Here is a 21,351-nt window from a genome sequence, read left to right on the forward strand (position 1 = left end):
GGTGGGATCATAGCACACATGGTTTGTTGTGCATTGCTTCCATGTTAAAAAAATATTTTATTCTGTACAAACTAGAACCCAAGTGCAAATTGATGTGGCTGCAGCGTGAGCACGGGGCTATACTGTTATATTTCAGGTGCCCCTCAGGTTAAGGAGCTGAAATATATACTGCCAAGCAAATTCTTACGGTCAGGCAAAGTTGTTAACGTGAGGACAGAAAAGGAAATAGTTAAACTGTGCTGTTGGGTTTTCCCCCCCGCGTTTATCAGTGTGGGGTTTTTGCGCTTTTCACTTACATAGAAGACTGAGGGAGCGGTTTCGTGTTCCATCCCCGACGAGCCCCGAGTGATGTAACAGCCCGGCGGATAACCGCGGCGGTGACACGCTGCCAGGGACAGGGACTCGCTCTTGGTTTTCTGTGCATGTGAGAGTGTCACTTGTGGAATGCTGCAAAAGCGGATGCTGTCTGCCCGCTCCCCCCACTTTCTCTTGCCCTTTTTTTTACCCCCGCTTTCCCTTCCCTCTTTTCCTTTTCCTCCTCTTTTCACTTCTGCCCTCCTTTCGCTTTTCCTTTCCCCCCCTTTTCACTTCGCCCTCCCCTTTCCCATCCTTTTCCTCCTTTCCTTTACTCCTGACCCATTTCTCCCTGCCTTTTCCCCCCTTCCCCCTATCTCCCCGTCCCTCTCTTTTCCTTCATCCCCTTTCCCTGTCTCCCCCCGTTTCTCCTTTCCCCCCACTCCCCATAACGCAGTGACCGTGGCCGCCGGCAGTGCGGGCTCCCAGCCGTGCACGGCGGGTTCCGCACCCGCGCAGCCGGAGCCGGGCCCCTCCGTGTCCCCCCTGGGTGCCTCGGCCGTCAGCCCCACAGCATCCCCGCCCCCCTCCGCCAGCCCCGGTGTCGGTGCGGGGCCGTTCGCAACCCCCCGGCTCCCGGCGGGTGTGGAGCGGGGCCGGGGCATTCCCGGCAGGCGGGGGCAACGCCGCTCCGCCCCCGCGGGGCTGAGCCGGCCCTATAAGGGCGGTGGCGGCGGCGGGGTACGGTCAGAGCTCGCTCTGGTCGGATCCGGCGCTGCATTGCTGTGTGTGTCCCTCTGTGTCCCGGCACAGCCCAGCCATGCCGCTGCCCCGCATCCCGCTGCGCGCCGCGCTGCTGCTCGGCCTCCTCCTGCGAGCCGCCGCCGCCGAGTCGGTGAGTCCCGCCGGAGCCCCCGCGGGGCCGGGGAAAAGGGGACGGTCTGCCCCGGCAGCGAAGGGCTCCCGGTGCCCGGGGGAGGACTGGGTGACCCGCGGGGCTTGGGCCCCACTCGCTAGCAGCCTGAGAGCTGGTGCCACCGCTGGCCCCCAGGCGTTCTGCCCCCGCTGTTAGCCCTTCTCCGGGGAAGGGTGGCTGAAACAGGGAGACGGCGATAGGGCCGTTCCCGTTCTTCCTCCGGTTCCCTTGGCTTGGACGCTGCTTCCTTCGGCAGATGCCAAAGCAGCGTCGCCCCTGCCCGGCCGTGCCCGGTGCAGGGCTCCTCCTGCCCGGTGCCGAGCTGTCCCCGCGGCTGTGCCGCTGCTCACGTATCCCGCTCTGCCCCGTGGTCAGGGTGCTGGGCTCACAGCAGTGCAGGGGACCCGGCTACGTGGTGGAAATGAGCTGCTCTCCGTTACGGTTTTAATCTCCAAGTTCTGGTCGTGAAAGTCCTTTAATTTTTCTTTTCTTAGGCATGTGTGGTGGGTCGGATGCGTGCGATGCGTTACAGCACCTGGATAAGCTTTCCAGCCTTATCTGTTTGGTTGTGCTGGTACCTGCTGTCTTTCCGTGTGTATCAAAGCTTCCTCGTGCCCACATGGGAGTGAAAAATGATGAGTTACCGTGGAGGGTTTAATAATCTGTTAAATATATAGAGGTGAAACATTTTGGATGCGCCTGTGGGGTCTTCCTGGTGAAGCAGAGATCTGGGGATTCTGACTTCCCCGCTGTTTGTTTGTTTTTGTGTGTGACCATCTTGCTGATAGTGCAATCAGGGCGGATTCCTCCGTGCTGCTGAGATTAAGGTAACTGCAGGAGATCAGGGGGTCCCAAAGCAGGTTTAATCATCCCCCATTGGCTTGTTTTGGACTGAAGGCTGGGTGGGCAGATCAGAACTGATAAGGGTCTGCTGCTTTCTAATAGGGCCACAGGGCTGGGAGGTTGCTGGTTGTAGAGCAGGAATCTCCCACAGAGAGCATCTGTAGTAATTGTCAGCTACTCTGCTAAAACCAACCAGCCCAAATCCACTTTACTCTAATCTGGTGTCTTTATCCCTGCCATTAAGCACGTGAATCGGTCGTTTGGGAACTGGCCTAAACTAGTAGGGCAAACCTTTGGGGCAGACAGCGTCTGGAAGTTGCACTGACCGTGTTTGGTATGAAATGCAACTTGGTGTCCCTGGGGACTGGACTGGTCTGCAAGCATCGGATTTCTGAAAAGACAACAAATTTTGCACAGATGTGGTCTGTGAATCCTTATATAGAATTTACGTGAAATATTTATCCGTGTCCTTTAAGCTACCTAAGATCGAGTGTATGCTTGAGAAGTAACACTGGCCTACTATGAAGCCTAATCCAAACAAATTGTTTGGGTTACAGGCTGCCAGGGAAGAGACGAGGATGACACATGTCTTGGGAGGGTTCTGCTGGCACTCCTCCCATATTATTTTTTTTAACAGCACTGCCAAAACGTGCAGGGCTGCACAGCATGCGGCTCTTGGTTTTTCTGTACGGGCAGGGTGAAGACAGGTAGCTGTTTCTTAACAAGATGGGGATTGTATTTCTTGTGCTTATGTAAGAGTGTGGATGTTGAGAATGATTCGGTGCTTGAATATTTCCCCAAGCCTGTACAAACAAAAATGCCTTGGCTCTTTTCCCCTTGAGCAGCTTTCTGGTGTAAATGGGATTTCTCCATGTGAAGCAATCCTGGATGTGTAAGAGGGTGGGGAATATTACTGAAGTGCTTAAGTGTGACGTTGGTGCTCAGGCGGTGGGTGGGTGGGTGGGTGGGTTGTGTTACAGCAGCCCCGCAGCTTTGTGTGAGAACATTGCCTTCTTCCCGCGGGCCTAGGGAGGCTGGAGCTGATGCCTGATGTCACCAGGTGGTCCCCAGCCCTCTCCGCTTGAGTGCCTTGGAAAGCAAAACATGTGTGGGCAGGATGCTCCCCTCTGTGCTGTACGAGGATGGGTTTCCTGCAGAAGATGCTTGAGGGGGGATGGACAGAAAGTCACCAATGCATCCAAGATGTGGGATCAGTGGAGTTAACAAAGGATGTGAGGTCTGCCTTGCTTGGGCAGAGTGGCATCGCTGAGCTTTCCCTGTGCTTTTAGCATCCAGAAGTGCCCCTGGCAGTACAGGAGGGAAGCAAGGAGTATTCCCCCATGGCAGAGGGTATTCCCTCTGCTGCAGGCTTGGGCTCTGCTCCGTTTGTCTGGGCTGCTAAAGGGCCAAGTGCCCAGAGCTCAGCAGGGCCGTAGTAGTGCTAGTGGGCTGCAGGCTTGTTGCAGTCATCCTACTTTTGTGCCTTGAACTATGCAGAAAAAGTCTTCCTGCAGCACCACGTCGTGTTTGCGTGTCCTCAGCAGTAGAGAGGAGCACAAATCCAACCCAGAAGCTCCTGGCAGAGGATTGCTCAGGCAGAGGGGGGAGGCTTCGTGCTGTTTGTGGGCTGTTTGCTGGTTTAAAGCAATCATGCTCAGAGGCCTCCTGATTGGCAAAGCTGGTGTCTTGTTGATGATAGCTGTGTTTGGAAAGTAGTGCAGCATTATTAATGTTAAAACCGGTTTGGCTTGTCCTGCTGCCATTGATCCCCGAGGCCTGTTCTTTCTGCTCTTTGCCCAGTTTCTCATCTGTCCCTCCCAATCAAATCAAGACATTGCTATCTGCACGTTTTACTTTATTTTACCTTGACTTGCCATGCTCACATTTAGAGCAAATCTCTGCTTTGCTTCAGTCTCCCTAAAACACAGAGCAGCAAAGTGACGGTGACTAAAGCGATGTCCCTTAGCCCTGAAGGGGAAGGAGCTCATGACTTCTGGTAGTCAAACCCATAGCTGTTTGTGGGGATGAAATGACTGTAATGTGTAGGAAAAAAATAACCACTTTAGCACCTTGTGCTTTCTTGAACTGCATGCACGACTCCTGGGGTGGGAGTTCAGGGCTGCACGGTCCCTCCACAGCTGAGCACCTTGTCCCCGGTAGCTGTGGAGGTTCCCATGGGTAGGAACAGTCACCCTGCAGCACTTGAGGCACAGTCAGGGAAACAGGGCTGCTGCCCAGCTCTCATCTGTCCCAAGTGCTGCCAGTGCCCATGCTGGAGAGTGCTTTCCTGTGGTTCAGAGCTTTCCCGAACATCTTGCGCAAGAGGCAAATTGGGGCTGAACTTGGTACTTTTCAGATTCGTGATACCAGAGGCTCATTCACCCTGGGAACTAAGGGCTGTTAGCCAACCTGATTGCTCCCTTTCCTGCCCCTCCTGTTGCTCTCTCCCAAGGTCTCGGCCCTTTGAGATCCTGCAAAGGTCTGCATCCAGTCCAGCAACAGGGAAAATGTTTTCCCTGTGTGTCTTCCCCTCTTCCTTCCCTTCCAAGCCTCTGTTAATGGCTTTACTATTGCCTTGAGCTGTTTGAATGGCATGGGGAGGCCATTTACTCTCAAATGCCTGAGCTAGAGCCTAATGTGACCTTGCTATGATTTTCCTGTAGTGTCATACTGCCTTTTCGAAATGCTTGTGTCCCACTTCCACCACAGGCTGGAAGCTGCTAACCTGACTTTCCAAGTGATGATGAAGAGGGGGCACACTGGCTTGCTGCTCAGCAGGCAGCCTTCAGCACAGTTCTTACAGCTACTTTTCCTTCTCTTTTGACTCGTGGTGCTGGTAAATGCTCTGTTGGAAACATCCTGGCTGCTTGAATCCCCTTGGTGACAAGTTACCACTAGGTTGTGTATTTTATGTGTAAGTTGTTCTTTCTCAAATGAATGGATTGATGGACTTAGGTTTAAAGACTTCTCTTGATTGGTGATAGTATCTGTATGTGTAAGGATGGCATGGTAACTGTGGTTCCACAGTCTGCAGTGTAAATTACTTGGGTTGACTTGTTAAGATTACTTGATTAAGTTATCGTTGCTCTCTGATCCTGCAGAACTCCCCAGCTATCACTTTGGGCAGACTAAATGCAGCATCCATCTTTCAAAACACTTCCTAGCTCTTGAGTTAACATTTATCCTCTTGAGCCTGCTCTTAGGTCTTGCAGCTGCATTCTCCCCCTCTACTCAGTACATCCTGTTCCTTTATGCTCTGTAACAACAGCCGGGCTGTGCTGCTTTTGCAGCCTCAAACGAGAAGCTGATGCAGTTGAAGCACTACAAAACCGAAGGACAAGCCCTGCACACGCCTGACCTCCGGGCTGCTGCTGAGGAGCATGTGTGGCTGTTTGTTTGAGACTCGCTGGAATGCAAATGCTTGAGATTAAGGATTCAAATGATTTGCACTAGAATGAGACTCTTGTGATGAGACTGGGCTTGGTGGCTCTGAATAGACAGGGCAGCCTGCTTAGAGTTTCACTTCTAGTAAGCCTCTGCTCTGAGGGGCTGTAAAAGATCCTACACTAATGAGCAGTTAGGGCTGTGCTTCTAGGTTAGTTCAGACTTAGTTTTTTTTGTCTTTAAGCATGTGCCTGAATGTTTGTCCAGTAAACGCTGCTGGTCGGAGGACCAGCTCTGCTGTGTGTCGCCCTGACTTGCAGCAGTCATGCTCTGACTCAGGTTTCTGGCACTTGGCTGGACATCCCAGCTCCCGGGAACACTGCTGTCACCCTCTGAGTAACGGCCCTGGCCCCTTACCCAAAGCAGTGACTCAGACTTCTGAGGCGCTGCAGCACAGAGGTGGATCTCTTCTTCTGGGGCTAGAAAAGGGGGTGACAGGCAAAACTAGTGCTGCTGCTTGGCACCCAGTCTGGGCTGCCCTTGGCACTGAGCGCCTTTGCAGCTGCCTCCTGTTTAATCTGGTCGTGGCTTTGGTGGGCAGAAAAGCTGTCAGGCTCTGACATGTGACTGCTGCCAGCAGCCGAGTTGGTGTTGGCAAAGGCAGATCAGAAAATGGCCCTGTCTTGAGCAGCCATAGCTTGCTCTGGCAGCTCCATGGTTCCTTCATTTTCAGGCAGATACTGTTGGAAACAAGAGCTGCATGGGAGAGAGGAAAGCAGCAGTATTATCTGAAATGACTGAAAGCATTCAAAGCAAGCTAAAGGAGCATAAAGTCTCAAAAGAGGGGGTTAAATACTTAATCCTGAATCTGGAGAAAATGTCAGCGTAGGAGGGGAAAGCACGCAAGATGTAGCTGCATCCCTCTCAATTTCTGAGGGCTGGCTGACTTGAGTAGTGTGCTTCTTGTAAAAGTCTTTATTTTTGCTGGAAATACACACTCTTGTCAGTTTTATCCTTAAATCCTTTGAGGCTGAGACTCTGCTTATGAAATGCCAAGAGGCTCTTGTTAGACAAATTATTGGGATAACTTAAAAATCAAAGCAGTTAATTAAAATCTCAGGGAGACACTCCTTGGGGCAGGAAGGAGACTGGGAGACCCATAGCACTGTTATCCAAGCAGCTGGTGTTATGTCAACCAAAACCACGGCTGCTTCTTGCTTAAGCAAATCGTATTCTGTCAGGGAAAGCAAAGCCTTCCATGGGAAGGATTTCTCTCTTTCTGCCTTAGCTGCTGAAGGGGAAAAGGTGTCTTCACCATGGGTCCTGTAAAACTGTGCTGCTGTCAATCTTGAATACAAGGAGATGTGGCCTTGCCCCACTTACCTTGCTGCGAGGCCAACCCTGCCTCCTGCCCTTTAGCTGCTGTTACAGTCAAACTAGAGCAATAAGAAGCAATGCTAATGTGGGCAGAAATCTCTGTGCAGAAGGCAGATGACTGAGAGGAGTGTGGCTGGAAGGAAAGCACCTGGTGTGATGCTGTGCTGGCCCGGAGAGGAGCAAGACCCATAGGTGGAGGGACAGATCCTGACTGGTGTGGTGCTAGGAGGGTGGCAGAAGCTCCTTTAGTGGGCTAGGGCCCCCCCTTTAAAAACAGAGAAGCTCCTACTCTCCTCCAAATGGAAATACAACCCTTACTGATGTCAGGAGTTTTTGCTTGGAAGATTCTGTTCCCCAGCAAGGTAAATATTTATTGCAAATCCACAGTGTGCAGTGGAGCAGAGTCTGGAGCCAGGATCTTGCAGGAGACTGTTTATGCGCGGGCTGTTCTTGGCGCTAATTCCAAATTTCCTGAGGCTGAGTATGAGGAGCTGGTCCTGCGTGTTGGTTACTCACAGACTTGCTCGTCCAGCTGAGCGTGGGCTCTGCAGCGCCAGGGAAGGAGTGACCAAAACAATAGCTGGGTCCCTCTGCTCTGGCTGTGACACTGTGGGTGCACAGACGTGGTCAGGGAGGGCTGGAAAGCTGCTGCTGGCTGCTCACCCTCTGCTCAGAGAGGGGAAGAAGCCTCACTGGGAGTTCAGAGCCCTCAGAGAGAGGAAAATGCTTCTGGAAGTGACAGGTTTCCTGAAGTACAGCTGCACTATCCTGAATAGCACACGCTGTGTCTGCTGCTTCCTGGGCCCAAGCCAAGGCATAAGTAGGGAATGTCTTTGTGAGAAAACAAACCAAAAAATCCCCACCAAACCCCACACACTGAAAACCCAGCCTCTGCTGCTGCAGCTAGCCAGGAAAATCCCTGCTGTTGAAATGTTTATTTGTATAAATGCTCACACGGGTATGGCTGATAGTGTAGCAGCAGCGCTCCACTGTCTCAAGTGCTTTTGTGCCGATAACTTCCTCTGCTGCTGTTCTTTGCTGGCACCTTTGCCAGCAGAGCAAGGCTTGAAATAGCATGACTGTGCTGGCAGAGCTCAACTGCCTGGGCTAAGCCTAAATCTTTGGGCTACTACTTCTGATTAGATTAAAATGGATCGTGGGAGGGGAAGCGTTTGTAGGGCGCAGCATTGGGAATCTTGACTGTACAAACAAGCTGAGATTAGCCACATGGTGAGCCAGATAGGAAAGGCACTCTTTGAAGTTGGGTGTCTGCCTGGCTTAATTTTGCTAACACTCTGGCATGAGGGAGCATAAAGATCCCAAAATGGCACGTCACGCATTTCTTGCCAAGTGGAAATTCTGCTTGTGTGCGTGTTTGGGGAAGCATTGGGGTGCAGCTGTATTCTAGGAAAGGGCAGTGAGGGCAGGTCTTTTCCTGGCATGAGGGGGAAGTGTGATATGTGAAATAGCCCAAGTCTGAAGTGTCAGCATGAAAAATCATCCCTGATGGAAAAGCTGTTTTGCTGGGGCATTTATATCCTTTTTTTCTTCCGCAGACAAGGATGCAATAGAATTCTTTAATAGAGTAGGGCAACTCAGAGTGAGCTGTGAGCTGGAAAAACTGTGAATTCCATTTTTAACCTTGAATAGAATTTTTCCAGCTTCTGAGCTGAGCTCTGGACAGTGAAGCATATGAACTACTTATGATTAGGTTTGTAAATACCATTAACAAAATATAATCTTTTTATGAACTAGGTGTGAATCATGTCCTGTGACCGGGAGAACCCTTCAGGGGCGTGAAATGTCTCTGTCACAGTTGTTTTCCTCACATGAGAGCTCCTGCTTTTTCCTCCTGTAGTTTTCCTCTGAACTTTCTTTATTTGCTTCAGGGCAAGTGATGCACACACAGCTATCTGCAACTGCCTGCTGAGCTTTGTCTCCCTGAGCTGGACTGGGAAGTGGTCACCTCCTTCATGCTCAGGCTCTGGAGCTGGGCATTGGGTGTTTAGAGCAGCTATTTTGCCACCTTTGCAGTAAACATATCCCAGCATGTGCCTTTCTGGCAAAGGACTCAATCTTTATGGCTTTGTTCTTGGCTGATAATCACGCAAAAGCAGTTAAACAAGGGTTCATTCCTTTCTAATCTCTCTGTCCTGCTCCTACAGCGTGGCTGGTGCGTGATGTGGGCTGGAGGGAGCAGGCTGTGTGTAAGCAAGAGCACAGCAGCTCAAAGGTAACTTGAGGTTTGACTTTGTAAGTGCAAGGAAGCCTATTTTGAGCAAGCAGAGCCTGGGAGGATTCATCCCTACTGCAGGGAGGCACCCGTGACAGCGAGTGGCTCTCCAGAGCCCGGGATTAGAGTGTAATTGTCACGGGGATTATGGCTCCGCTGCCACATGAGCCCCCGGGAGAGCTGCTTGTGGCGACACAGCTTAAAGAATCACACAGGGAATGGGGGAGAGGGGGAAGTGGGCCAGGCTGGCACTGGGATAGTGCTGGATGTGCCTTTCACACGTGGGTTGTGGAGTGTGAGCACACCGGGCTGCCTGGCAATGGAGACCTGCTTGGGCAGGGACTGGGCAGGCTTCCCTAAAGTCACCTTGAGCAAGCGATGCTTTTCCCAGCTGAACAGTTCCCCAGCCTGCATGTTGCTCCTGCTGCCTTATTAAGCAAAAGCCTGTTTGTGTTACTGAGCACAATTAAAAAAAATTCCTTTTCCCCTCTTTGGTAAGAGGCACAAAGACTGTGCAGTAGCTGCTGTGGGTACTGGAGCTGCCTGCAGGCTCTGGTCTGTGCTCTGCTCTGATTTCCCCCTTAGTCCTCAGAGTGTCATGGATTTACCTTTATGGCTCACTGTGGTGGGAGTGCTGGACAGTGGCTGTCAGAGGAGATGGGCAAGGCTGGCTGTGGTCCTAGGACTGCCTGGAAAGTGTTGAGCAAAGGTAGTATTTAACTATGTCTGAAAGCCTCAGGTGATCCTGCCATGCAACTAAATGCAAACATGTGTCTGGAGGGGAGCTGTTTAACTTTTGTCCTTGGCACCAGGACCAGGGCAGGCTGTGTGTGCTGCAAGTTTTATGTGGGCCAGACTGACCAGGAATGGGTGGTAAGATGGTACCTCCAGGCATGGTCACAAGGAGCCAGCACAAGTGGATTTTTTTACTTTACTGTGGCTGGTGTGTTAAGGGAGTTAGGTGTGACTTCGATTGAAATGTTGATATTTGCTTTGCTCCCAGGACTAAAATGACTTCTGTGTATTTATTTTCTTCTCCTCTACACAGAGCTGGAGCATGGAGTGAGGGAAGGGAGTGAAGGGTATTTTGGGGGGGAAATATAGACCCTTCCCTTACTAGTCTGGAAGGAGCTGCCTCTGCTGGAAGCTCATGTCACTTCTAATAAGGTTTTTTAGTGCTTATTCAGATGGGAAGATAGAGCAGTCTTTGCCTGTTGCCACTGCACACCTCCCTCCTGTGGAGATCTGCTCTGTTTGGGCTGTTTCACACTGATTTGAGCTGCCCTGTCTCCAGTGCTGTGTGGCTCCTCTGCTTTTGGAGGGCTGTTGGGGCTTCAGGGGGATGAGCTTACTCCTAACCCCTGCTCTTTCACATGCTTGATGTGAGCTTTAGAACCTTCCTGGTTTGTGGGCTCCTGCAAAAGCTGGGTGGAAGTGAACTGCATGGAAATCCCCTCTCTTGGGCTCGGTGGTTTACAGAGGTTTGCATCCTTGCAGCTGCTCATGTTGTTCAGGAGCCCTTCCTGGTTAAAGCCGATGTAGATGTGCATGGTGGTGGTGGGAGGTGACATCTGTCTGTGACAGGACAGGGGCTGGGGAGGATATTTTGTGTAAGGCTGCTTGCTGCAGGGAAAAGAGGTGATCTGCACAACCGACCCTGAGTGCAGGGCACCTGAGAAGCTCTGGGAGCAGCTCACACCTGCCTGTCCCTGCAGGCTGCACAGGGTTAACAGGTCTGTGCTTCTGCCCCCTTCTGCCACCTCCCAGGCTGGCCCAGCTCCATGTGCTTTTGTTTAGGAAAGGTTGACTTTCACCTTGCTTCTGTTTACTCCCAGGTTTATGTACACAGTGCTGGGGAGGGAAACCAGGAGCAAGCGCTGAATCTCCATGCCAAAATTATAAACTTGATAAAGGGTTCTGTACACTGTGAATGCCCCAGTCTCTGCAGTCTGACTCCCTTTGCAGCTTGCTGGCTGTGACCCTTCAAAGGAGCTTTTAATGAACTCTGTGTTCGATCAGAGACAAGGGACAGCTGTAAAAGGCAGTCCCATGTCTGGAAAACTTTGTCTCTGCCCCAAAACATCATTTGGGTTTTTTGGAAGGGGTTTGCAAAGGCTGTGGTGAGGGCATGTGGGCTGGGGCAGGTGAGCTGCCTGGGTTTGTTATTTCCCAGAACTTGTCAGCGGCTGGGGAAATTCACACATTGCACAGAAGCTTTGCTTGCTGCCTCAGTACAATAGCTGATCTTGCTTTGAGAAGAGGTGAGGAAAGCCCCAGGAGCACGAAATGGAGTGGGATGGGCTAGGGATGGAGCACAGCAGGGCTGCCTGGGGTCCCAGGGGTGCTATTCCTGTGCCTCCACCAAGCAAGTGTCTGGCTTCATCCAGTAGTGCAGCTTGTCTCAAAACATGAGCCCTCTGTGCCCAGCTTTTCCAGGAATGATGCTCACAGTTCACCAGCCTGATGTGCTGGCTGTCTGGCTGGGAATAAACTCTTATTTATTTATTTTTTTTGCCACTGGCAGGCAGGAAAAGCTTCTGCTCCCCAACACGCTATTTAATCTCCCTCAGTGCTTACTGGGGATAAAGCTGCTTAACATGAGGAAGAAATCCTGGAACTAGATTCCTGCAGGAAAGGTTGATTCTTGTACAGACCCTTCCTAGAGAGGAGCATATTAATAGTAGGACTCTACTTCAGCTGCCAGGGTGAGGTGGGGCTGTGCAGCCGCCCAGTCCGACTGTCCCAGCAAGTCCCTGGCCTGGCTCCAGCACGGGGATAACAGGTGGTGGAAAGGAGCCTCGGAGCAGCGCTGGTGCCCCTCTCCAGCTGGCAGTTGCAGAAGGTGTTCAGCTGAACATGGCCAGGGATGGCTTGGCAAGGGCTGACAATCCTCCTGTGGCAGTCTCAGAGCTTTTTCCTCTTGGCTGCAGCCTGCAAGCTGAGAGGAAGTAGCAGCATCTTCCGTGGTGCCTCTTCACCAAGCAGCAGAGCTGCAGGGAGGACTGTGTGCTCTTGGAAAGGGATGTACTTTTTTTGAACAATACTCCAGGGAGCTCTTTATGTGGCACTTGGGAAGCCCGGAGCTCTTGCTTTTAAGTGCTGTGAAAGTGCCTGTGTGCCCTCTCACAGGTGTGTATGCAAGGAATGTGCCTGCTCCAGACCTGCCCTGTGAGCACCGCGCTCCAGCGTTAACTCTTCCCAGCCTGCCCATGCCCCAGCTCCCAGGCAGGGCCTGCTTCCTAGAATTACATGCCTTGAAACCTGGAGAGTAATTATGGAGGTGCCCAGCAGCCCTCTGACTTCACTGTCAGATGAACCTGTAATGTGAGGCCACTGCCCACAGGAAAAGTTTCCTGTACGGTTCGAGAAGTTCTTGCGGCTTCCAGGAACTTCCCCATCCTTGCTCAAGAGGATGATGAAGAATGAGTTCAAGGAACGCTCCCATATAATCTTATTTATGCTTGTGAGTCAGTGATTTCCTTGTTGTGTGCTCTGCTGGTAAACACAGTCTGTCCTGATTTAAATAGAGTTTTTTGATAGCCAGACCTGGTGTGTTCCGCAGCGTGCACTAATCACTGTGGCTGTGTGCCGCCGATCAGCTTGTGGCTGGGCTGATCTGATAAGGCCACTGGGCTGTTCAGTCACCCTGGGGCTTAAACCTGGGTTTTCTTGAGCCGCCCTTGCTTGGACATTAGTGGCTGTGACTCATGGTGAAGTACCGGGTGAGCTGGCACCGGGGTGTGGCACAGCACAGCACTCGCCACCATCAGTCTGCCCGATGCAGGGTTGTTTGGATCTGCAGCAAATGTGCTCCCCAGCCCCGGGAATTGGGTTCTTCCTGCCCCTCGATGAAATGGCCAGAAGCTGCCCTGGGAACAGCTACTGCACGCTGGCAGCAATTTCCATTGCAGGGCTGGCTTTGGCTGGGTTTCGCATATCTTGAAATGAATATGCCTTGGAGCAAGTGATCCGTAACGTCAGGAATGCCTGATTCCAGGCTGGGAGAGGATTTCTTTCAAGCTGACTTTCCTCCCAGCCCCCTTCCCGGCATCTAGTGCCAGACCTGGCATAGCAGAGAGAGAGGGTCTGGGAGGAGAACTGGCCTCAGCACTTAATGCCCTCTGGGCTGTTCATCTGGTTATCCTGTAGCCTGGTTGCTGGGGAGACCAAAAATGCCTCAGTAAGTAAGGAAAAGCACATCCAGTGCTGCTGCTCCTGGTGCAAAATGAGAAACATCTTGTGCTTGTTTGTGGCAAATCCAGTGTGCCAGTGGGCAGGGGAATGGGGCTGGGAGCAGGGCTGGGGCTGTGGGCAGAGGAAGCTGACACATGGCTTGTGGCTGATAGCTGGCCTCGGCTAGAGATCGATAGCGGATGTAATTCATCACCTCTGGGCTGTGGGATGGGCCACACCTGGCCAGGTGAGCAGGAGGGCTGGCCCCAGCTGCTCAGGGCTCGGTGGTGCTGCCACCCAGCTCTGTGTCCCCACGAGTCTCTGATCCTCCTCACCCCAGTGAGGCTATAGCCCGGTAAGCTTGTACATTGAGGGAAACCCTTTGGATGTGCAGGACTGTGGAATGCTCTCCTGGGTAGACAAAAACTTTTGTCAAGACTTCCCAGTCGTCCTGGGAGGACAGCATGAAAGAATGTTGCCAGCTTAGCCCCCAGCTAAGGGATCCATCCATCTGCATTGTGCCTCTTGCCTTGGGGGAAAGGGTTGAGTCCCCCTCCGTGGTGGTGATGATTTCATGGCTGTGGAAGCATCTGGAATCTGTGGGGTGGTGTTGAGCAACCCCAGAGCTCATACCTGTGGTACCCTCACCAAGGCTGGCCCCAGGGCTGTGGGGAGAGGAGAAATAGTTCTGGGAAGTTGCATAACTTTGGTGAGGGCAGGAGATTTGGGCTTGTGGCTCCTGGAAGGTCCTAGTGTAAATGAGCTCTGGTGTGCAAATTGCCATTGTGGCCAAACAGCTGATCTCTGGGAGGCTGTCCAGCTTTTGTGCTGTTAACTGCACTCCTTGGGCCTTTGGATCCTGGAGATATTTTATAGGTTTGTTTGTTTACATGCTTTTTAAAAAGGTGAGGCAGGGGAAGCTCTTCCTTCAGGCAAGTCATTACTGATAGCGAGTGCTCTTGAACGTCAGCCTGTATTGCACTGCAATTCAGCTGAACTGACAGGCCAGCTCTTAACCCTTGGGTGATAAAATAGGCTTGTTCTCAGTATAAAGAGTGAGGAATTGCTTTGGCATGAAGCTTTGGTGCTATGCAAAAAACTGACCTATGCGTGTCAGATTTTTTTCCTGGGAATAACAAGTCCTTCCAAACTCTCCCTTATCACAAACGGAAGGTATTGCTTTTCCAAATGCTTTTGTTACAAACTCCTGACCAAGATCCTGTTGTGGTATTTTCACCCTGGGTGTTCAGGTGAACCTCTTGAATCTGTAGCCCTTAGGAAATTCCCCTCCTAGACTGGCTCTCACTTCTGTTCTGAGAAATTCCAGGGGAATTCAGCTGATAAAGATAATGCTTTTGGTGGAGAGGAAGTTCAGCATTTAATACTTTTCTGGTGGAAGTGATGTGCTCAGGCTCTGAACTGTCTGTGAAATGCTTCCGAAGAGTTGTCTCATATTTAACATGTTTCCCCCTCCATTTACAGGTGAGAGAAACGGAAACCATGGATGCTGGATGGCTTGACTACCCTGCCTCTGGGGACTTGCCAGATGACGAAGACATTGGTGAATTCAGGCCTTACTTGACCTCTGATGGATTAGATATAGATGAGGCATCCGGGTCGGGAGGTAAGTGGGGAAGTGGATCTCCCTCAGCTGTTCCTGTGAAACTTCTTTCAGCACCAGCCCTTGAGTGATGGGATAAATCACAGCCAGAGCTCCAGAGGAACCACAGTGTCAGGTGGAGATGAAAGCTGTGACTCGTAGTCACTCAGATGAGAACAGTGGAAGTGGTGGTGCTGTGATGTCGAATCACTCAGGGAGGACAGATGGAGTCCAGCCAAGCTTGTCTTGCTGCAAATGAATAGGCCTTGTGCTGGCTGGATCTTTTTCCTGTTGAACTCCAAAGAACTGCTGAGGGACTTAAAAAAATATAATCTATTGTTGAGGCAGTGTTAAAAGGCTTAATGTTAATGTCTGAGCTGAGGCCAAACAAGGTAAAGGACTAACTGTTGTTCAAGTGAGCTCTTTGTGATGTGCAAAGCTCCCTGCCCAAACCAGTTTCTGTAGCTCTGTGTCCCTTTATGTGAACACTTGTTCTCTAAAAGTAAAAGAACAAGTGCTGAAATTGGTGCCTGACATGTTTGGGCAGATCTGGAGGGTTGGTGAATGATCCTTCAGGGATGGGCGGTGGGAGCAGTGCCCTCCATTGGCATTGCCTTATAAGCTGTGGCACACCTGCTCTGCAGGGGCCAATGGATCCAGCTGAAGATCCCTCCCAGCAGAGAGGTGTTGGTTTCAAGATTACATCTCGTGGTCTTGTGCAATCCTAGTCATGAAATGATAAAGAGTACTAGTAGATAAGAGGGAATTGTAGAGGACAAGAGTCATAGTTTGTGTGCAGTTGCTGGTATTGCAGGAAGTATCTGAATTCTGTAAAAACAGCATGTAATGAGACAAAAACTTGAGAGCCCTTTCTCGGTTTTTTTTGCCCCCTCTGCAGACTACCCAGACTCTGAAGATGGCATCTATCTGACCACCATGGATACCCCTGTGGTAGGTATTGCCCTTGTGTGTTTTTAGGCACCATATAGCTCCTCTGGTCTGTCTGTGGAGCTTCTCTGAACACCCTCCCCCTCTGTAAGATGTGGCATCAAGATGAATCTGCATGAGCAGACACAGTGTACTCGTAATACCCTGAGCAAACTTTCTACTCCCTGCACGCCCTCCTGGTTTCAGCTGTGGGTAGGCTGGGTGCTGCTTGCTGATGGGTGTGGTCTGTCTGTGTTCTGTAGATATCTGACAACTATATCCCTGGAGATACTGGGAGAAAGATAGAAGGTGAGAAGAAAAACACAGTGGTGGACAATGAAATCATTCCAGACAAAGCTGTACCTGTCGAAGAGAACCTGTCCAACAAGATCTCCATGGCAAGCACAGCCAACAGCAGCATCTTTGAAAGAACAGAAGTCCTTACAGGTAATACTCCACCTTGTCCTGGTAAATCATTAATAATGAAAATCAAAATGGCTTCTGTTGTTCCCTGTTTCTCTGGGGAGCAGCTCCCTGCTGACAGGGGAGTGAGTTGCTTTACCTCTGTGGCTACCTGTAGCAGGGTGGCTTCTGCCTCCCAGTCCTTAAACAACAGCAGAGCCTGCTGCTGGGATAAACAGCTTGGTTTTGAGCCTGCCAGCTGACTGTTGGCTTAATTCATGTGGCATCTGCTCTGCACCCAGATTCTGCCTCAACAAGAGGTGTCTGTGGCCATAAAGCAGTGACGTCATAGACTTTGATACCAAATACAGGCATTTTCCTTCCAACCTCTGCCCAAGTCCTGCCTTTTCTGAGCTTTGCCAGGAGCCAAGAAACCACTCTAAGGGATTCCAGCACATGGTCAGCTGTAGGAATCTGAGTACCAATGTCTAGAGCAAAATGCAGTGACTGCCTTCCCCTCAGCATGTGGGAAGGGTCTGTCTCCAGCATATTGCTGCTTCAAGCACTTGGCCTGGTGGTCCAAGTATAAACCCAGGCCCTTTGTGCTGATCTGCAGCCATCCTCCCAGTCAGAGAAGAGATTGGAAGAGTGGATTGCAGAACCAGCTAGCAAAGAAGCTGATTTAGTGCAAGGAATAGGTGTCACAACAAGGGATAAACTTCATTGAAGTCTTGTGGCCACCCTTGGTGTGAGGAGAGAGGAAACCTTAGTGGTTTTTTGCAGGTTTGTAGGTTTTGGTTGTTGGGATGTGGGTTGTTTTGTTTTGGGTTTGTTTTTTTTTTTTTTTTTTTGAGGAAAGTGGTGTTGGTAATTGGATGTTGATGAATTGAAGCACAGCATCCCCAGGGTGTGCTCACACAGGTAGCTAACAAAGCATTCAGATTGGAGCTCTACCATTCTCCTGTGGCTTGTAGTGGGGCTTTTTTGGGTGGGTTTTTTTTTCTCTACAGGGAGAACATCTTCTTGTCAACATTTCTTTCTTGGACTAAACTGGAAGATTAGCTCAAACTGGTTAATGTGGAACATGTTATTATTCTGTGGCTGGACTGGAAGCAATCCTGGCCTTTCCCAGTGACATCTGCTGTTGCTGAAAGTGCCAGCACATATGGTGACAGGCACATGGACACGGACTCTGGAGGCAGCTCTGGGGGCTGCTACTTTGGAAGCAGATTTTGAGATGTTGCTGGTGGTTTGGAGTTGCCCAAGACTTATTCCATTCTCTCTTTCCTCCCCAGCTCTCATCGCAGGAGGAGCAGTGGGCCTCCTGTTTGCCATCTTCCTGATCCTGGTCTTGGTCTATCGCATGAAGAAAAAGGATGAGGGCAGTTACGACCTAGGGAAGAAACCCATCTACAAAAAAGCCCCCACAAATGAGTTCTATGCCTAAAGCTCAGCAGCACCTTGTGCCCATCAAGGGACAAACAGACTGTATGGAAACACTGTGCCCTCAGATGAGATGTGCTGAACAAATGCTTTTTTTTTTTTTTTTTTTGGATTGAATTTCAAGGTGACTTTGAGAAAAAACAAACTTCCTTCATGACCCTTCCCATCCCACTCAGCTAACAAGGGCCCAATGAAATACAAAGAGTCTGAAAAAAACCTCAGTGTATTTTTTTGCTAAGTTAGTGTAAAAAGAATAAAGATGCCAAATTTTCTGCTTGGTTTTATAGAGGGTATGTAAACACAAACCAGACTGTATGGAAGCAAACACCATGTGTTTGCATCCAGCGTGCCGTGCTGGGATTGGCTGCTTCTGTAGAAGATGGCTTTTTTTTTATAAATCTTGCTACTAGATGTCTTGCAGCAGGCTGTTGATGTGAAGCATTTTTGTGGAGAACTATTTATGAATCTCTTACACTACAGATAAATGTTGCCTTATCAGGGAGCAAAAGGCCCACAGGGGCTCAGTATCCCTGAATGCCATAAAGGGCCTATGGGAATGTCTTCCCCAGGAGAGTTCTGCCTCTTCCTGTTGGCCCCAGGCAAGGGTCATTAGTCCTTGAAATCAGGACAGCCAGTTGTGTTTGGCTATGGCGGCACCCTTTCCTTGCCTTCAGTCTCTTACCTTTTTTTAAGGTTTGCTTGTAGGATTTTTTTATAACAGAATTTTAAAGAAAATAGCCTAATGTTTATATAAAGTTTGTAGAAATTGTTTTGAAATAATAAAAAAAGTAATCTACTTTTTTAATTTCCTCAGATTTATTTTTTCAATTCCCTTTGTGTTTCCTTTGGCCGGGCATTTCTTTAGAGATGCTTTTATATGATTCATATTCTGAACTGAAGCAGAGTTAGCTACAGAGTGTTACAGGTTTCTTCTAGTTCTATAGCAGCTACTATAGAGGTGACATATTTATGATTTTCTCATAACTTTTCTAGGATTTTTTAAAAAATAGAATTATTTATAGTTTCTGAAATGGCTGCTTTCTCATTTGGTAACTTTTATCCTTTTTATGTAAAACACTAATATAATGAGTCTCTGTGAAAACTATTTAAGCTTTATTCTGTGAATTTCAATTATAAATTCAAGGCAATAACTTCTGTATGCAAAGTTGGATGCATAAATATGATTGAAGTAGGGAAAAGACAAGAGTAATTCTAGGCTGTAATATATTACAATCAGTCCTATAGAGCTATATATTATATATTTTACTGAGATACATACAGATGAGAATGAAAAGGCTGGAGTTAATTCTTCAGCAGCCTTATGGTGTGTAAGAAGCTTTTGATCTTGTTTGTGCTGCTCTTTGTCCAGTGTCTTGTGTAGAGCACCAGGGGCTTGTGCTCGGAAGGCACCTGGGTGCAGCTGGAGCCTGGGGGCTCTGTGGCCGTGTCCTGGCTCCTGGAAGCAGGTTGGGATGTGCCAGGTGTGATCTGCAGAGTCAGAGCAGAGATCCCCACCTTGAGTTGCCCTTGGAAGCAAGTGTTGGAAGCTTGCAGTGTGGAGGGGATAACTTTCTGTCCCCTGCGGCGCTGTGCCGAGCCCTGCCTCTTGGGGAAGGCTGGATCTGAGCTCTGCCTGGGTGGCATGTCCCACTGGGAAGCACTGAGCTTTCATAGGGGTAAGCTCTGAACCCCCCGCTGTGGATCTTTCTTAGCATCCCCTGTACACGGCTCCTACCTCCACTGGGAGTGGGACCAACCCCCCAGTCTCCCAAAGCAAAGGCTGATGTGTGTCCGGTGCCTCCGTGCCAGGAAGGTGTTACAGAACCGTGAGCGAGTTGTGTCCTCCTGCGGCTCCGAGTCTGGAGTGGTGAGAGACAAAAATCTGAGTGGGAGTCCCCAAAGTGAGCACCTGAGCAGGCAGCACAAAACCAAGCAGTTGCAAAGCTGGTCGAAAATGTCATGGCTCCTGAAACCTCCTTCCTGAGGCTTTGCTGTAGGCTTGAGGCCAAACCCAGAGAGGCGATAGAAAGAAGTGTCCCCTTCTTGGGGTGAGGCAGAGATGTGTTGAGACATCGGTGGGAGAGGAGAGCTCCTCCTCCTCCGGGTGGCTCACTTGGTCCCAGTACAAGTATGTTTGGGGTAACTGTGGGCTCTGGGAGGTTCTCAAAGCTGTGCAGAGTTCACTGGAGGCTGGGAAGGAGAGGGAGGATTGTGCTGCCTGTGGACAGCGCTACCAGGAAGGCAGGAGCTGTGACTGCCTCTCGGGATATTTAGATTCTCTTGTGTCATTGCTCTTGGGGATTTTCCACTGTTACTGGCTTTTTTTTGTTGTTTTTGTTTGTTTGTTTGTTTGTTTTCTCAAATAAATGGTACTTTCTAAAACTGGCTTCTTGGACTGTTTCTGATCTGAAATTACTTTTGGGAGCTGGATAACCGGGAGCTCATGTTTGTGTAACTACTTGGTTTTCTGAAGGGCGAGGCAAGCTGGGACCTGGTGCGGTGGCCTGCAGCTCAAAGGCGCTTTGTCAGCAGCTCCTGGGCTGCCTCCAGTGCTTGACCCATGAGTGATTCCCATAGGAGCAGCAGCCCGGGGTCTCTGGAGCGTCTCAGCTCCTTAAGCAGAGACAGAACAGTGCCATGGGGTGAATCTGTCCTGTCTTGTGCTGAGTTTTGTGATGGCACTTTAAGAGCACTGTCTGCTCTTAATCAGGAGGGACAGAGAGAGGTAGGAAGAGGCCTGTGCCTGTCCCCTGATGGCAGCAGCACATGCCTGTCCCTTCAAATGAGAGCAATGTCCTGGGCATTTTGCTTAATCAAGTTTCAAGCCAACCCTGTTTAACCAATGTAGGCCTTCCACTGGGTGCAGAGCTGATCAGCTGCTCTGGGAGCAAGTCCACGGGTAACTTCATGCTGTTTGGGCCTAAAACAGCTGCTCTTTTAGGCAAGCTCTGGAGGAAGCTGCTGTTTGTCTGAGCCCCTCTGCTCTGCCAATTTGGTGTTCTCAAAGGACAGGACCCACCTCTCTCCCCAGGCCGATGGGAGAGAGGGGGAGCAGGGCTGCTCACTGGGACCAGTGCTGAGGCGCCTCAGAAGTGCTGTACTTAAATGAATTATCATCCTCGAGAAAATCTAATTCCCTTCTCCCTGGTGGGAATTCCTGCTCCAGGTGGTTTGGATTAGCACAGACAGAGGAAACAAATCGGGAGTAGTACACAGGCTCCCTTGGGCTGAGTGAGTAGCACATGCTCTTCTGCTCCTTGTTGCCTGCTCCGTGCCAGGTGTGCTCTCAAAGGTCCTCTGAGAGTCTCATCCAGTGCTAAGAAAAGCAGATCCATGTGCTCCCAGGGCCCTCCTGTGCTCCGTGAGAGCTGCTGTTTGTCAGCACATTGGTGACGTACTCCTGCGATCTCCATGTTCTTGTGGCTGTGACAGGTTCTTGGACATGCTGCTTGGAACAACCTGTGTTTGTCTTTTTTTTTTTTCTTTTTCCTTTCTTTCTCTCCTGGGCTTCGTCTCTTGGTTGCAAGAATCCTGTGTACTTTCCAAAACTGCCCTCAGCGTAAAAGTGCCTTGTTTTCGCAAAGCAATCTGGACGGGTAGTCTGCAAATCCCCAGAGCACAAGCCTGGCTGCCTGCCTGTCCTTGTATAGCCCCAGCTCCTGAGATGGATTTGTCACCATTCCCTCCATCTGCCTTTCTGCCCTTCTAGCTAGCCTGCCTGTACCCAGTGTGTGCTGAGAGGCTCTAATACCTTGAGAA

At 50.3% G+C, this 21,351-nt stretch overlaps 1 protein-coding gene across 2 annotated transcripts; it reads left to right on the forward strand.

Annotated features, from left to right (window-relative positions):
* Positions 1 to 1,053: 1,053 nt before the first annotated feature.
* On the forward strand, positions 1,054 to 19,979 carry SDC4 (syndecan 4; the record flags this gene model as incomplete). 2 transcript variants are annotated; one of them, XM_082292814.1, is made up of 5 exons in its annotated part: positions 1,054 to 1,189; positions 14,703 to 14,844; positions 15,719 to 15,771; positions 16,011 to 16,194; positions 17,445 to 19,979. In XM_082292814.1, 5 exons carry the CDS (start codon positions 1,115 to 1,117, stop codon positions 17,594 to 17,596), a joined length of 606 nt encoding a protein of 201 aa, XP_082148940.1. In that variant the 3' UTR covers positions 17,597 to 19,979. The 2 variants fall into 2 exon arrangements, with proteins under 2 accessions (XP_082148940.1, XP_082148939.1); XM_082292813.1 differs by lacking the exon at positions 1,054 to 1,189 and having other exon boundaries at positions 14,622 to 14,844.
* Positions 19,980 to 21,351: the final 1,372 nt, after the last annotated feature.

This window comes from Coloeus monedula (assembly GCF_965178545.1).
Source record: "Coloeus monedula genome assembly, chromosome: 17".
Lineage (NCBI taxonomy): Eukaryota > Metazoa > Chordata > Aves > Passeriformes > Corvidae > Coloeus > Coloeus monedula.